This window comes from Solanum stenotomum, chromosome 11, assembly GCF_019186545.1.
Source record: "Solanum stenotomum isolate F172 chromosome 11, ASM1918654v1, whole genome shotgun sequence".
NCBI classification, from domain to species: domain Eukaryota; kingdom Viridiplantae; phylum Streptophyta; class Magnoliopsida; order Solanales; family Solanaceae; genus Solanum; species Solanum stenotomum.
Window position 1 is genome coordinate 15,574,146 of NC_064292.1, and position 18,632 is coordinate 15,592,777.

Sequence of the window (18,632 nt, forward strand, 5' to 3'; positions counted from 1 at the left end):
CTATTTCTAGCTCTGAATTCTTGCCTTTTATTTGTCAAATTGATACTTTGGAGTCTATTGATGTTTCCCAAAACTTTTTGAGCTCTATCCCAAATGAGTTCATCACTGTTTGTGGGGGAATTAGTGGGTTGAAATTGTTGAACTTTAGTGGGAATAAATTGGAGGGTGTTTTGCCTACTTTCACTGGTTTTGGAAAGTTGGAGTCTTTAGACTTTTCTTTTAATGGCTTGAAGGGGAAAGTTGACTTGCAGTTGGATGGATTGAATTCACTCAAGAGTTTGCACCTTAGCTCTAACATGTTTAGTGGTTCAGTTCCTACCAGTCTTGGAAAGTTTAATCTTCTGGAGGAGCTTCATCTTTCTGCGAATTTGTTTGAAGGTGAATTCCCCACTCAAATTGTGAACTTTGGCAACTTAACTTTGATTGACCTATCTCTAAACAACCTATCTGGTGTAATTCCTGATAAATTAGGTGAACTTTCAAAATTGCAAGTCTTGATTTTGTCAACCAATAGATTGAGTGGCACAATCCCACAATCCCTTAGGAATATCACAACGCTGACGCGTTTTGCTGCGAATCAGAATTTTTTTGTTGGAAATATACCCTTTGGTATAACCACATATCTGAGGAATTTGGACCTCAGTTTTAACAGATTAAATGGTACAATTCCTCAGGACCTCTTATTCCCAATGAACTTGCAGTTTGTTGATCTCACTTCCAATAAGTTAGAGGGACCTGTTCCTTCAAACATGTCGATAAATTTGATCAGGTTGAGATTGGGGCAAAATGCTTTGAATGGATCATTTCCATCTGCTTCCTTTGAAAGCCTTCAAAGTTTGACCTACTTGGAACTGGACAACAACCAGTTAACTGGACCAATTCCTTCTGAATTGGGGAAGTGCCAAAAGTTGGCCCTTTTGAACTTAGCCCAGAATAAGCTGAGTGGTGTTATTCCTGTTGAGTTGGGTGATATTTCTAATCTTCAGGTACTGAGTCTTCAGTCCAATAACCTAGTTGGAGAAATTCCAAGTAACATTTCACAGTTGAACAGATTGCAGAGGCTCAATTTCAGCTGGAATTTGTTGACTGGTTCCATTCCAAGTTCGTTATCAAGTTTGAGAAATCTCACAAACTTGAATTTGCAGGCGAATAATCTAAGTGGTCGAATTCCGGTTGACATTAGTAACTTAAATGTGCTGTTAGAACTCCAACTTGGAGGGAACCAACTCGGTGGGCCTATTCCTGATATGCCTTTGAGTTTACAGATTGCTTTGAATCTGAGTCACAATCTTTTTCAAGGACCTATACCAAGTAGTTTTTCGAGATTGACTTCATTGGAAGTTTTGGATCTCTCTTACAACAGGTTCTCGGGTCAGATTCCAGACTACCTGACGGGAATGAGAGGCTTGACTAGGTTGGTGCTTTCAAACAATCAACTGTCTGGAGTTGTTCCAAAGTTTGAAAACTTTGTCAGTGTTGAGACAGGTGGAAATGGGGATCTGATCTATCCTTCCGCAGTTGCTCCACCACAAGCGGCTGCAAAAAAGAGAACATCAATAGTTGTTGCAGTTGTTGTCCCAATTGCATGTGTAGCAACAATTGCTGTTTTCGTGGTGATTGCTATTTCAATCTCTAGAAGATATTACAGGATCAATGATGAACATTTTCACTCAGGATTAGAAATTTCTCAATCCCCTGTCGTTCAGGGAAAGGTTTTAACTGCAAACAGCATTCACAAGTCAAATATAGACTTCACAAAGGCCATGGTAGCAGTGTCTGAGCCCTCAAATGTTGTGTTCAAGACAAGATTTTCAACCTACTATAAAGCTGTTATGCCGTCAGGTACAACCTATTTTGTCAAGAAGCTTAATTGGAGTGACAAAATATTTCAGTTGGGAAGCCATGAACTATTTGGGGAAGAGCTAAAAAATATTGGAAAGCTGAATAATTCAAATGTCATGATTCCACTAGGCTATCTTTTGGCTGCTGATAGTGCTTATCTCTTCTACGAATTTGCCCCCATTGGCTCGTTATATGATGTTCTTCGTGGTAGCTTAGGCTACTCGTTAGATTGGGCAAGTCGCTACAGCATAGCTATTGGAGTAGCTCAGGGTTTAGCTTTTCTTCATGGATGTGAAAAGGGTCCAATCCTCCTCCTCGACCTTTCCAGCAAGAGCATTCTCTTGAAGTCCCAGAATGAGGCTCAGATAGGAGACATTGAACTCTACAAGGTGATGGATCCTTCGAAGAGCACAGGCAGCTTTTCTGCTGTTGCTGGTTCTGTCGGTTATATTCCTCCAGGTAATGAACTATTACTTGGTTAATGGTTAAAGTTTAAGATCCTTCAACATTGATTTATACTCCTTATGGGTAATGTGACGTTTTTTGTCCTAACCGCTGTACCATGCTTTAAACTCACTTTTTGTGTTTAATCTTCATATAGTTATTGTTGTTTTCAAACTTAAGACTTCATTATATCCTCCCACCATGAAACGGTGTTGAACTATCTTTCGATATCTAAAGTGAAACAGTGTGTCAGTATAGCTTAGAGAGGGTGGGGTGGATTAAAATGTAACATGAGAAGCCTCAAAGTTGAGCATATATTTAGTGATGCATTTCCTTTTTGTGTTACAGAATATGCATACACAATGAGAGTCACAATGGCTGGAAATGTATATAGCTTTGGGGTTGTCCTGCTGGAATTGTTGACAGGAAGGCCTGCAGTTAGTCAGGGAACCGAGTTGGCCAAGTCAGTGCTGAGCAACTCTGAGAAGCACAGCAAGTGGGATCACATTCTGGATTCTAGCATTTCTAAAACATCGCTCAACGTTAGGAGCCAGATGTTAGCAGTCCTCAAATTGGCTCTAGCTTGTGTCAGTGTATCACCAGAAGGCCGGCCAAAGATGAAGAGTGTGCTTCGAGTGCTTCTCCATGCAAGGTAATCGGACGTCAAAGGAAAGTTAAGGAGAAAACTGCCAAGGTGGTTTTTTTCTTCTTTTTCTTTTGGGGAGGAGCTGCAAGTGGTGAAGGTGTTGTGAGCTATGCAGAATATGCCAGTTTTGCCAGTTTATACATATTATATTAATGTAAACATATAGATATATGATGATAGTAGTTACATAACTTTGAATATGATGTTAGTTCTCAGTGTAACATATTCCATTTTTCTTGTTCATGTGTAATATATATAGTAATATATAAAAGGTCTTTTGGGAATGAATCCAATTTGTATAACAAAACTTCTTTAAAACATCCCCTTGGTATACCAAATCCCTTACATTTTCATTTTTAAAGACAAATTAAGTAGGTGTTTGAACATGCGATTTGAGATCATAATTTTAAATTTCTAATCCTTCAAAAAGCAGAATTTGGGATTCCACATTATGATTTCAAGTTTTTTTTTAAAAAAATGTATAACTTGATCCCATAAGTTTATCTTTTGAAAAAAAGACCCATTATTTTATATTTTGCAAAAAAAAACTCATGGTGAACGTGAAAAGATTAATCTAACCACATGAAAGGATTATTAAAATTAGTTATTACTATTGTTGACTAATTGATCTTTATGTGCATTAAAAAAACTTGTAATTGTAAACATTTATTTATAAATGAAACATAAAGATGTGTGATTTATCAATGTGGCACCTTAGAATATTCTGAAATCGTGCTTATGAATTGTAATGTACTTATTTGGTAAGATTGTATAAATATTGAAAAAAAAAAATGATACTTATCACGGCACTTCTGGGGTTTTCATGTTTATAAGAAAAAAACACAAAAGGAAGGTGCTGACACAGCCCTTGTCTTAGGTGTTTTTCTTGTGGAACATCATATTAAATGGCACATTGAAGCATGGAAAGAACTAATTTTGTAATGGCAATAGTGAACTGCAGATAGAATTGAAATTGCAGAACACTCATAAATATAGAATCAATAGAAAGTTTTGCAACAAATATTTGAATGATGAAGCAACAAAGAGCTCATCTTTGAGGCCATAATTTATGGCAGCCATGAAAAATGTCCTCATGAGTTTACACTTAAAAAAAGAAAAGATTAACCACGCGAAAAAATGACCTAACCATCCATTTCCATTCATCTTCAGAATTGTGACTAAGATGATGCTTCAGATGTTATAGCATATGGTTTCTGTTCACTCCATGAAGCTCCTGGCTGAAACTCGAACAAATTACACTACAAAACATCTAATCTCCCACAATGAGGACAAGAGCCTAAAGAGTAAGGTCTTTAGGATCCTCAATTATCTGTGCTAAGGTTTGCAGGAAAGCCGCCAAATCAGCACCATATATTACCCGATGATCAGCAGTGACATTGACCTGAAATATTTTAACAATTTATAGCTTAAGTATTTGATAATTGCATAATCCTAAACGTTTATTTGAGAAAAAGAACTAGCATGCCAAAAGCAAACATAAATCATCATTCTACCTGCATTTGATTTTTCATGCCAATTTGACCATCTTTGGTGCCAACAAGTGTGGGCTGAGATGCTCCTACAGCCATGATTGCACCCTAGACAAGAGTTGAACCAATGTGAGAAACAATACCAGAAGTATTCACATATCAGGCAGGAGGCAATATAGCAAACACATGAGTATCTACGACTGGAACTTACAGTTCCTGGTGGTAAGATGGCATCAAAACGGTCAACGCCAAACATCCCAAGGTTGGATAGAGTAAAAGTGCCTGCAGTACAAATCCCAACAGCCAAAACAATCAAACTCCTAAACAACATATGAACAACAAGAACCTTGGACATACAAAAGCAGAGAAGTCAGCTAGATACAAGAAATGAGCTTAAATGAAGAAGTAGGGATTCATATAGCCGACCCCAACTTGTTAGGGACTAAGGTATAGTTGTTGTTGTACTGTAAAAGAAAAGTCGCTAAACACAGCTAGCTTAACTAATCTCCCGCCATGGAGACAAGAAATTCTATTCCCTTTCTCATATTTTGATATTTGGTCAATAGGCATCTTTGATCAAGTACATCCAAAGTTCAAACTAAACACTATTTCAGTGCAGAAAAATCATGCCAAATTACAACAAACTGGCATAATCTCTATTTGCAAGAGGAGATAATGTACATGCTTCCAGCATAAATGCATGAAAACAGCTGCGTAATCATTTGCGGGCTATAACATCAATAGCTCTAAATATTTAGGCGATTTAGTCTATAAGATTATTGTTGATACACAGAAAACAATAGGAGACCATAGAAAAAGTGCAAAGGCATTAAAGTAAAATATCTACTTCACCAACAACAGAAAATAGACATAAAAAATAAACAAAATGGAAATCAAGCAATCTGAAGATGAGAACATGCCCTAGAAGAAGGGATATCAATAGTGTTACAGGGACCAGAAGACATATAACCCCCTGTTCTGCAGATTCCCACCTTCCTTGGCAATTCAAGTGGCCCCACAAGGGGTGAATGTAGACTGTCGTACTGGAATGATAACAATTACGGAAAAGGGTCAAAAATGCCTGCCATTTAAATTAATCCTAACAAATTCTATAGCATCAATTCCGTTTCGGTCTGGACTCTTGAGAATCTTGAAAAATTGCATAATACTTCTTGAGTGCTTCCTTTACATTTTCCCAATAAGGATAATTAGAAGTATAATCCCAACTCCCTTCTACTTTGGTCATATCTCCTCTGGATGCACTTAGTCATTATCCTCTGATCTTAAAATATTCTTCTTCCATAGCCAAGATTGACCTTGTGGTATCAGAGCCAAACCCCTTAGATTGGAGGAAGAGGTTATTTGTAAGATCATGTCGGAAACATCTTCATCTTCCAACCTTGTTCATTTTCAATATTGTTCATTTTCGTGTAAATATTGATGTCTTCTACTCTTTCAAAAAAATATTACTTGTATGAAATTGATGTCCTACCAAGAGCAAAAAGTATCATCCATGTCCTCTTATATTCCTTATTCTGCTTTTGCCAAGAAGTAACTATCCCCATGGATCCATATTCGTTCCTTGGTCCAATGCAGGCCCATAGGAGCAAGAGATTATGTTGTTGCTTCAGAACTCAATCAACACTCTACTCTTACAACTCCATGAGAACAATTCATCACCTTGCAAATTCTGAATGATTTTCCTAGAAAATGGAAAATTCATGGTTTACTCATATCCAGTTTGGACTTTGGAGTAAAACCTACCCTCCTTAGACCCCACTTGTGGGATTACATTGGGTATGCTGTTGTTGTTAGCTTCCAGAATTGCCTTATCCTATATCATAGGAGAGAAAGAAATATGGCCCAATGAAGAGTACTCCGAAGCTCTGAAAATAATTTTTCAACAAAACAAGTGTATCCCAAAGGGGATAACGTAAACGAAGTACTGAAGGAGTAATATGCAATTTTACCAGGTTCCCAAGACCCAAAATGAAATTGTTCCAGCAGAATTTGCTACGATTAATTTAAATGACCCAGCCAATGCTTCACCAAAAGAAGAAAAGGGAGAAAAAGCTAGTGATATGGAAAAAGAATGACCTCATCGCAAAAGATATTTCATAAGGGCAGATTAAAGTAGATTGAAAAATAAAGCAAGGTTTGAAGACAAGCATGATGAAGAATGGTGGACTAAGGAAAATGTCACTAGTCACTAAACCTTCAAGCCATTTTATATCACCATAATTTCCAATAAAAATCCAAATCCCATCTTTCAAGACCACCATTTTTTGTTTAGTCGTGTCTTGTCTCCATGTTTTTCCACTATCTTTTGTCTAGCCATATCTTGTTGTAAAATCTCACTATCGCATGCATGCAAAACATTATTTATGGGCTCCTTACCATAATAGACAATTATCCCATGTCACCATAAAAACTCCATCATCCCAAGCCATGCAAATCACTGTTGATGGGTTCAATTCCAAAAAAAACGATTGCCCCGTCTCTTTATATAACATTCCATTATCTCGTGCCATGCAGATCATTATTCAAGGGTCCTTTTGCCATAACATCCAATTATCACATGTCTTGTTTGACGTGCTTAATAACTCTATCCTATGATTTGTTCTCTAGTTCATGAAACAATCCCTATCATTTCCTATGTTTTGCCCATTACCTATTAAGTCTCTACAATGTCAGATATTCCTCACTACTACTTTTCAAGCATTAAGTTTTTATGTCTTTTATGTGTATAAGACTACTATTCATGTTATTTGAATTCCACTTGTACTATATATGTTCAATAAGTGAAGTACTAATTTTCTATCTCTTGTATAAAGAGCCTTTGTAGTAGTTGAAAAACATCTTATAACCTTTGCAAAAATTATGGTATAATAAAATGTCTTCATCTAGCTAAATTCTCCCTCGATTTTTCCTTTAATATATGGGTGATTGATCCTTATATGAGTGTAGGGTGTTAAATGCTTTTAGTAGTTGTTTCTACTATAGTGCATAAGCTGAATTAACGCTAGGCCCAATAATTTGTTGGCAAAGGGTGCCTTTGTGAGCTAGGCTAGCAACCCCCTTGTAGGAGGATTTTTGCTGCCATAATGAATTCTCTACTATAATGTTTATCATTCTATGATTCCCGTTATTACAAGGCCTTGCGGAAACACTGGATTAACATTTCAATTCAGAATGTAATAGTGTATGGTGGTTCAAAGATCCATTCACAGGTCACTATCCATAGGACATTAAATGTTCTTGTCAAGAATGTCTTGAAGATCCGGCTGAAGAATATGATGAGCATTCGGAATGGAGAGAAAAGAAAAGAAAATCCAACAAGGTCATGTAGTATGCTTCATCATCTTACCCTACTCATTTTTAAGGTTAAAGTTGAAAATTTTGAGTTTGACTTTAATGAAACTTGAAAGGTTTAACCTCATTCAATCGTTTCACCTCCTTTCCCTTTCAATTGCCTGCAACATTCTCAACCTCAGAAAATGTCCAGAAAGTTGGATAAAAAAAACACTTCTGTTTTGAGGACATTATTTGAGATTGCTATGCTATTTTATATTTTGAGAATAGTAACTGTGAGATTGCTATGCATATCTCGCTAATATAGATGTGGTCCTAATTAGAAGTGACTTGCTTAGCTTGAGCATTAAACAAAAATACAGGAACATAAGCATCCCAACCTATCAAGTTGCCAGTTAGTAATATCTTGCAAAGTAGAATGCTCAACTCTCTGCCCAACCCCAACTAAAACCCAGGAAAAATAAAAACAGAAAGGACAGATTTTCGCTGGAAGTAGGAGTTGATACCTTACAAAAGAAACAAACCAACTATTCCAATGAATAAAAAGTACTCCCTCCATTCTGAACTTATGTCCTCGTTTGTGATATACCAAGAATGACATATATTGTTCTTTTAGTAACATTATTATACCACTTTCCAAAGATTTTTTTGAACTAGACCACTTTCCAAAGTTTTAAGAATCCAAATTTGTTTAAATAACGGTCTTTTCTGTTATACTAAATAAGCGGTAGGATTTACTGTTTACTTTTCCTAATTTGTATACATGTATTATACATATACTACTCATCCACCAGCTATTTCTAGTTTAAATGGGTGAACAGGCGGCTATGTTAATTCTTCAATTTTCTTCGATGACTCATTATCCCAATTCTGGTAGTCCACAACAAGATTATTACGAGAAAAGTAAAAAACATGAGTTGTTTAGTATTTGTTGGGGAAAATGTGGTGTCTTTGTCTATTGCAATTGTGTTCTAATCTATGTGATTGCGGTCGGCTAGATTAATCCTTTGTATACATTCTGCTCTCCCTTTCATTCCAATTCATTTTATTAAAAATAAAATAAATTAGCAATTGAGGCGTATACAAATAGTAAGCAGGGATCCGTGAAACTCTTTGTGGGATATAAACGTTTAAAAGTTCTGATTTAACAAATAACAAAATATCACAACAAAAAGAAACAAACAAGCATTTTGAGAGGGAGAGAGGGTACTACACAATTTTATAGGTAAAGTAATTTCATTAATAATTTTATCAACATCTTAAATTTTGAATCCAATCAAAAAGAATCACATAAAATCAAGATGGAGTAAATTTTCTTTTTATCTTCATCAGTTTCTCCAACAAGTGCTCATAACAACATTTACACATGCATCAGCACTAAGTAAAGAATAAATCTCTAACAACATGAGAACATCATATGATGCTAAACCATAAAGAAGGGGAATAACTTATTTGTAGCTGTGAAGCTATGCCCCCATGAAAATGAAGTGGAACAAAAACTCACTTTACTAGCAGTTTGGACTTGAGCCACTAAAAAAACAATTTGTAATATTTTAAGCAGTCATAAGTACCAAATTCTTGTTTTCTGAAGTTGGACCATAAAACTTCAAGAAACAAGTCCTAGCAACACCAACTACTGATTAAAAAAAAAGTAACCAACTATTTGCTCGATGTTGTAGCCTCAGTTCATAAGGTGGCTAAACCACCTGTAATGCATGAAACTGGATTAGCAGGAGTACCTCAATTTTCTCATTTGGAGTTTTGAAGGCAACTTGGCTCAAACATCAAACTATAATACCAGCCTTTAGATAATAAGTTACAAGTTCTCAAATTCAAGGTGAGGAGCATGCACATATGGAAGAGGAGCTTTGAAGAAACATTAAATGCTATCTCCAAATATATATCTCTTAGTAGCAAACCAACTCCTATCTCTTAATCAGTTCTAGGCATGTATCAGTCTACTGAGTGAGTGTGAGCCTTAGTCATATGGACTTCAGAAATAATTATGTAAGCTAATATCCAAGTTAAAGAATCTAGTTCAAGAAAACCATCCAATATAAAGACAGGCAGTTGCAGTTAACAATATGCAAAGTCACTGGCCAGTTGTGGAATTTGTTCCTGAGACTTAAAAACATCTCCTGGACATCAGGGACACAAGCGCAAAAAACAGAAGTAACTGGAGAATTGTCCCTGCTACTATTTGGTGGACAATATGGAAAGAGAGGAACCTTAAGAGTTTTTGAGAATAGGGAGAGTAGTATGCAACAAGTCAAACTGAATTGCATTTTGACTCTCTGTTTTTGGTGTAATCAGATTTACTCTAATGATACTCTCTATCATTGATGTCTTAGACTCATTATAGGGATAGGTCAGTATTATCAGAGTTCCTTATGTAAATATGGTTTTCAAGAGGATGACCTATGTACTGTTCTACAGAAAAAGAAACAATTACCATTTTAAAAAAAACAAAATATGATCAGCTGGTGATGGTATATACATGAACACCTTTATCAAATCAAAGACTGTTCACTCATCAAACATAATAGCATACCTGTGGTGTATTCATGGGGTTGAAGTTGCTTAGCCCGGGCCTTATCAACCAACTCCTTCCATTTCCTTGACAATGAGTATAAATCAACCTGGAAGGAATATTTAATCAAATCAATCACCTCACGATAACCCGAGGAAGGTAGACCATCTATATGTGAAATCAGAATATTAAAATATGATTTTCAAACTAACCTTGTCAGCATCCTGAAGTACAGGAGTAATCAAGCCACCATCTATGGCTACTGCAACAGCAATGTTAATACTACTGTTATATGTGAAACTCTTCCCATCTCTACAACTAGAGTTCACAACAGGATGTTTCACCAATGCAAGTGCTGTCGCTTTTGCCAACAATGCTGTCATTGTCACTCCTTTCGACTTGACCTACAAATTCACAAATACATTTAGGAACTGAATTATGAAACTGCTTATCTTAAAATTTACTAAAACATAGAAGATCCACTTCTGTTTGCCTATTCTCAGAGAATCTCATCCAAATGAAGAAAGTCTAGATATTGCAGTAAATACATTTCTCTACTGATTTTCAGCTATACCACTTCAGCTAGCATTTTCAGCTTATCTAAACTATGACATAGCATAAACTCCCCAGTTTATCCCAAAAAATCCAATCTTTCTACAACTAATCAAGGAAATAATACAAAGCAAAAAATCATACCTTCTTGTAGAGAGCATCAAGGGCATTAGTAGTAATAGTATACCCCACTCTAAAAGTTGGAACTGCCAAACTCTCCACCATATTTCGACTCACCGCATTCTGCATTGTCGTAAATGGCACAGTCGTCCCCAATTCTACTGCTGGAGCCGCTGGTGCACCACCACTTGGCTTTGCCGCTGCAGCAACACCAATAGGAGCAGAACCAGCCGCTGCTTCAACATCCTTTGCCACAATCCTCCCATTAGGCCCACTCCCCACCACTCCCCTCAAATCCAACCCCAATTCCTTAGCCAATTTCTTAGCATACGGTGAAGCCACCACTCTCTTCCCCCCTTCAGACGCCGGGTGAATAGACGACGCCATTTTCACCGGTCCAGCATCAGAAGATGACGTAACCGTAACCGCAGCTGCTACCGTAGAAACCTCTTCGGTTACAGCTTCAGCAGCAGCCGGAGTAGAAGTAGAAGTGGGTGTCGGAGTTTTCGATTTGGCAAGTGAAATTTCATCTTCAGATTCAGCAAGAAGAGCAATTGGAGAACCAACAGGTGCAGAACTACCTTCAGGTACAATAATACTAGCAAGATACCCATCATAAAAAGATTCAACATCCATATCAGCTTTATCCGATTCAACAACAACAACTGATTCACCTTTAGCTAGTTTATCACCTTCAGTTTTCATCCAACTGATAATCTTGCCTTCAGTCATAGTAGAACTAAGTGCCGGCATGAAAATCTCACGGATCTTCGATTCTACAACATGGGTTTTCCGTAAATGGGTCGTCGGAAACACAGAACGGCGGCGGAGGGTGGTGGGTGTGGTGGGGATGAAGGTGGATTGAAGAAGATGAGACATTTTTGAGAACAAATCAAGAAAAAATGAATGATTTTAGAAATGGAGAAAAGAAAAGCGTAGGTTTGTGTGTTTTTTATGGAAATGGATTTCTCGAATGCATCGAAAGAGAAAGAGGGCGGAGAATTCAACTACATTACCGGTGTATTTTGGTGATCAATTTTTGGTTGTTTTGACACTATGCAAGTGGGAACTATAAATTTGGTACCCAAACTAGTGTTTTTTATGCTAACATAACAAAACTTTTTTTTTTTCATTCAGAGTTTGGAATCGCATTAAGGTTGTTCAAAATCGAATTGAAATTGATATGTCTGAATTGAAAAAAAAATATTGGTTATATGGATAATGGGTTATTGGATTTAATGGCTTACGTAACAGTTTCGACTTCTTTTATTATTGGATTATCGATTTTTAACGGTTTGAATTTTTAACCATTTAGTATATAAAGTTCTTGATTTTTAGAATTTAGTTTAATATTTTTATTTCTGAGTGTCACAAACTCTCGATTATTCTACAATGTGAGTGTGTTTGTTTTTGAGCAAGATGCAATTTGTTTACTCATGTGCATGGTTCATTTGGTTTATCATTTTGTTTCTAAGTGATTTTCATTAATAAAAAAACACAATTGAATCAAATCTTAATGGTTAAATCGATAATTGAACTGATAATGATCAACAACATATAAATAATATCTTAATAGTTCTATAATGTTTAGCATGTTTACAAACTGGTAATTGATAAGTTAAATCAATAAAGTTTAAAATCAAACCGAACCGATCGATACACAACCCTATAATGAATAGGAAAATGTCATTTTTTGTGTTTTATTGTGAAACTGTAACAATGTGAGATTAACATTTTAGTTGATTAGATTGTTTAGTTTTTTACTCATATTTCTTGTAGAGTTGTACTCGAGATATATGTAGAGAATAGTAGAGATGTTAGATTAAAGTCGTACCGTCAAAGAAAGAATTACCTATATATACATAATAAGAAACATATTTACAAAAAGTGACAAGAGTTTTATGTTTACTAAACATAGCATGAGTTTTTACAAAACATATCAGAAATTTCGCAACAACTTGAAAAAAAATGGCTCAATATTTCATGAATGAAATCAGTATGAAATATGTACATCTCGCTCAAGTCTTAAAAGTTCGCTCACACTTTTCGTGTATGAAACTGTATAGAACCAATATGAAATATGTATATCTCGCACAAAGCTTAAAATTTTGGTCATCATTCCAGTATAAGAACTTATTAAATCAGTATGAAATATGTATATTAATATATAAATTTTGTACAAAGTTCATGAGTTTTGGACTACAGATACGATAACATTGTATACAACTTTCATCCAATATTAATACAAAATTCATAGAATTACAACAACATACAAAATTTAAATTACAATTATCATATAACTTTAATACAATTTGAAATCTCACATTGAAATTTGGAGGGAAAAAAATCACACTTCGAATCTCACTTAGTATTTTAAATTTTGTTCACAATTTCATATATAAAAATTATATAAAATATGTATATAATTGTTTAAAGTTTGTATTAGATTTCTGAAAATTTAATATAACTATAATATCATATACAATATTAATACAAGGAAAAAAGGATAAATATACCCTGAATTATCGTAAATAGTATGTCAATACCTTCCGTTATACTTTAAGGTTGTATATATCCTTACCGTCAATATTTTGAGTTGTGTTTACCCTTGAGACTAACAATTGGACACGTAGCTTCATCTCAACGACTAACCCGATTTTTTATTTATTTTTTACCCAAAATTAAAAATCCACCTCGTTTCTACTTTAAATCCACCCGTAACCCTTTTTGAAATAGTTCGAATATATTTGAACAAAGCTACGAAATCAAATTCAAAACCTTTATTCCAACAATAACAAATTCATGTGGTTTGATTCATGAAATTCCGTCTAGTGGAGATGATGGAGCATCATCAGAGCTACTCCCTCACCAAAATTCAACTCATTCTCCCTTACAATTTGAGAAAGAAAATGCTGGAGAAGCTTTGAGAATTTTCTACGAAATAGCCTGGTGCACCGTCGCAAGGCATTTCTGCCAATTTCTGGGCAAGTTCGTGAAGTTTTGATCTCTGGGGTTTATTCGCCACCCTCTTATCTTCTACATCAAGAAATTTCAGCTCATTCTAATGGCTTGAACTCCCAGGCCACTATTGGTCGACGACAGTTTTCTGACGGCCTTAATGGAGCAAGGTCAATGCCAAGTTGGGCGCCTCTCCAAGGTGCACACAACCCACAAAAATAACTGCATTCCACCAAGAGAAATGCCACGAATCTCATTTCTAATGATTCAGATGTTTGTGTGAACTTCGGAGAAGAAGGCGGTGGTGACAGAGGTGGCCAACCACAAAATTAACTTGATGATTTTGTGCACAATCATCCATGAACTCTAAAACACAAAAAGATGGCTAATGTTAGTGAAAATTTTGAATTGTGCAACAATTTTTTGAGAACTAAAGAAGAGAAGAAGATGGACAATTAGCACTATTTGAAGGGAATTATGAAATATGAGTGTTTTAATTTGGGTTATGGATGAGTTTTTTTCATCTCGGATAAACGAAAATAAAAATTAGATAAATTATTGATATGTAGCCACGTGTCCAGCTGTTAATCTCAAAGGTATACACGATCCAAAATATTAACAATAAATGTATATACAACCTTAAAGTAGAACTAAGGGTATTGACATACCATTTACAATAATTCAGAGATATATTTATCCTTTTTCCCTTCATACAAATTTAATTCAACTTAAATAATAACAAAACATAAGAAAAATATAATTTCTATACAAATTTAATACAACTACAACAACAACAATAAAACATTAAAAAATATAAAATTTTCATGAACATACAATAATAAATCACAACAATGAACGAAATTCCCAACAGAAGAATGGTATGATTTGCGCTTGTGTCAAATGACATATTACTGAATCGAATGAGACTTCAAAAAATTAAAGCCCAAAACCTGATGACAATCCAATGCATAGGAAATATTCATGTTAGATTGCAATAATTTAGTTTGAAAATATTTCTTCTGTCCAATAATACTTGTTTACTATTGATTATATACATTTTATAAGAAATTATAAATAGAAGGATATTGATTTTGCACATTTTTTGAGAAATTATAAATAGAAGGGTATTGATTTTGCACACTTCTTAAGAAACTATAAATAGAAGGGTAATTTTACTATATCACTCTTTGAATATAGTAATAATACAATGTCTTGAAAAATGTAATAGGAAAATGACTATAATTAATGATAAGGATAAATTAGGAACCTAGTATAAAATTATCCATTAATTTTCATAAAATGGATAAGTATTGTTGGATATTTCAAAATAATATAGTGGACAACTATTATTGGACGGAGGGAGTATATTACATTGTACTCTCTCTAATCATATTAACCGAAAATTTGAGATTTTTTTTATTGTTCAAATTCATTGAATTGTTCAAAATTCAAGCTGCATGTTTGAAATTTTTTTCCATGTTTACCTTTTCCTTTAAAGAAGTTTGATATTTTTTAGGAGATAAAGTGCACTACTTACAAAGTTATATTTATAATTTCAAAGAGAACAATAGTGGAAAATATAGTTTAAATTATGTCCTTAAATATTTTTCTTAATAAGTGTGCATTGTCTCACAAATTCAGTTAATATGAAATAGAGAAAGTATTTAACAACTCGATTTCATCGGTGGAAGATATCATGAGGAGTTTATCGGAGAAGAATTTGATGAAGTTCGATACTCAACCCTCACGATCAGTCGACCACAACTAGGCAGTCCCATGTTCAATCTTAATCGAGAATATCTAATTTGAAATTTAGTATATGAAATTATCAATTGGTGATATAAAATGTAATTATTTCAAATTATAAAAAAATTAATAAGAATGAAAAGAATGCTTTTAGATAGTTTCTCCATTAATCTAATGAAACATTTCATATTTATCTATGTTGCTAGCTACTGTTTGAAATAACTCGTTAAAGGTTCATATTTTACACTAACGAATTTGACACATTTTTTGTTTGGTACGCAATATTGATCACTACCAATTGAAATATATACTTGTAATTAGACTTAAGACTTACAAAATTAGTTCGTTCCATATGATCAGTGACAGATTCAAAATTTCCATTAAGGGGATTCGAAAAAAAAGACTAGTGCCTAAGATTTGATCTCAAAACCTCAAGGTGAGTTTTGAATCCCTCAACCACTAAGCCAATCTCTAATCTTACATTTAGAAGGTTCAAAATCAATAATATACAGAGATAAAACTTTTTTAAAATATTTTAAATATACAACATAATTTTTTGTCGAGGAGGTTCGGGTGAACCACCTCGACAACCTCTAGGTCCTCCCCTGAATTACTATTGTTATTTTAAAAGACAAATTATGCATCTCAATAGCACACTATCATATTTACTTGATCTAAAAATAAAAATAAAATTAATACAAATGAGAAAAGCTATGTAAAAAAATTGAGCAAAGATGACTCTTGCAACTAGAAACTCAAGAACATTTTTTGTTTGAAACGTTACTTTTTTGACAAAAAAGTAACAGAGGAATGTAACTTGTAGCTTCTAAGATAGTTCAAGAATGTTATGTATTCATTATTCTAATAGAAGAATGTAGATTAAGACTTTAAGTTTGAATTATAGTTAAAAGGGATGTTTTTGACCGTTATAGAAAATACTTTCTTGTTTGATTTTATGATCCACTTTTTTTTAGTTCGTTTAAACAAGAATGATACATTTTTATATTTAGTATTATTAATTTAACTTTAAAATATTTCTTTTATTCTTAATGAAATGATTTATAGTCACACAAATATCTATGACTTATTTTAGATCGCAAATTTAAAAAATATTTCATTTTTCTCAAACTCTATATCAAATCAAATTATACTCCCCCTATCTCTAATTACTTGTCCAATTTTATTTATTTATTTATCCATTTTGATAAATCAAAAAAGGACAATTATTTTTTTACATATTATACCCTCAATTAATTAATTTTGAAAAATGTAGAGCTTTTTGAAAATCTTAAATTTTTAATTTATTCACTTCATAATTAATAGGGATAAAATGATAAACTCGCTAAGTTAATCATTATTTTCTTAATAAATGTATCAATTAAAAAATGAACAAATAACTAGAGACATTAAAAGTATAATATAAATTTAAACAGAGAAAAAACCACATTTCTCGATATTTGGGACAATTCTTTGGTTGATTGGATAAAAAAAAGTGAAAAAGTAATTTGATTCCATGAACTTTAGTGGACAACACAAAGGACATGTTACAAGAAAGTGCATATAAAGTGTTGTGTGGATCCCCATTACACGTCTCCCTTTCACACGCATCAAACATCCTTCTTACGTAGTGAGCAAGTTTTTTTAAAAAAATATTTGATTCGATATTTTATATTTTATAAAAAAATTTGATTAAATTTGAATATACATAAAATATTTTTTAACAAAAATGATTTTGTCTGCGCACTACGCTCCAAGTGTGCACATGACATTTCTAGACCTTCACATAGACTTAATTTGTTTGGTTAAGTAAATTGCACTTTTAGCACTTGAATTATGATTAAAGTCTAATTTTGGCTTTACAAAATTATAACATACTTCTTCTGTTTCAAAAAGGATAAAGATGGAAGGGTTTCAAAATAGAAAATTAAATATTCAAATTTTTAGTCTTAATTCGATTATTGATTTCTTAGTTTAAAAAATAAAACTTGAATTATAAGAAACTAAATAAAATATGATAATATTGTTCTTGAGAAGATCAGAATTACATACGTTATTTTCTTAAGTCATTACATTTTTTCAGTTCTCACAAAGAACTCATCAAACTTGCAAGAGAAATCAATGAATTTAGATATTGAATAGAAAGATTGGACATGATTAAGGAAATCAAAAGTAAGAAACAAAATGTAAAGTTGTCAATTTGTATAATTATAATTTACATATAATAAAATGAAAGAATTCTAAGTGCAAACACATATCATGCATCATTATCATTCATAGGATAAGACTATGTCACCTAAATCAAGAAAAAAAAGGAAGACATCCCTTATTCATGTTCGCTAGCCCGAGCTTCACATTAGATTTTCTTCGAGATGGCAAGAATTTTTTAGTAAAGTCATGGCTTTAAACCCACTCGGAACAAGAGATTCTTCAACTACTATTATAGCTCAACTTGAGGAATCAAGACCAATCTAAACAACTATCATAATCTTTTTTACGTAAACGTATAATAGTAGGACCATAACCTTTAATGAACCTAAAATATAGGGACTAAAAACATAAAAACCTCTTCAATATATAGTCCAAACTTAACCAACCAACCAACCAAAAACAGATAACATTAATTCTTTCTTCTCATTTTTTCTTTCTTCCTCTCCCCACATAAAATATTTTTCAGAATTTTATCAATCAAAAAAAGAAAAAAAAAATGGCTTGTGGTGATGATGGTAAATTGAGTCTTGATTCAATAAGAGATAGTTTAATTAGACAAGAAGATACCATCATTTTCAACCTTATTGAAAGAATCAAATTCCCAATAAATCCAACTTTATACAAACAACAATTACCTTCTTCTTCAAATATTTCAGGATCCTTGTTTCAATACTTGTTTCAAGAAACAGAAGCTCTTCAATCTAAGGTAACAATTCTCTTCTTGTGTTTGTACATATGATTTTAATGGATTGTCGATGTATTTCGCCTCTGTTTTTGATCAAAT

The 18,632-nt window shown here is 33.6% G+C and overlaps 2 protein-coding genes across 2 annotated transcripts; one reads left to right on the forward strand and one right to left on the reverse strand.

The window, feature by feature from the left end:
• Positions 1-2: 2 nt before the first annotated feature.
• Positions 3-3,225, forward strand: LOC125845694 (leucine-rich repeat receptor-like tyrosine-protein kinase PXC3; the record flags this gene model as incomplete). Its single annotated transcript, XM_049525236.1, has 2 exons — positions 3-2,301; positions 2,635-3,225. Coding segments are annotated over 2 exons (2,607 nt in total), but the record flags the coding sequence as incomplete, so codon positions are not given.
• A 628-nt stretch (positions 3,226-3,853) lies between these two features.
• Positions 3,854-11,966, reverse strand: LOC125845582 (dihydrolipoyllysine-residue acetyltransferase component 5 of pyruvate dehydrogenase complex, chloroplastic-like). Its single transcript, XM_049525122.1, has 6 exons — positions 10,961-11,966; positions 10,477-10,668; positions 10,286-10,373; positions 4,634-4,704; positions 4,447-4,530; positions 3,854-4,334 (listed from the first exon to the last, which is right to left on the reverse strand). Exons 1-6 carry the CDS (start codon positions 11,813-11,815, stop codon positions 4,230-4,232), a joined length of 1,395 nt encoding a protein of 464 aa, XP_049381079.1. The 5' UTR covers positions 11,816-11,966; the 3' UTR covers positions 3,854-4,229.
• Positions 11,967-18,632: the final 6,666 nt, after the last annotated feature.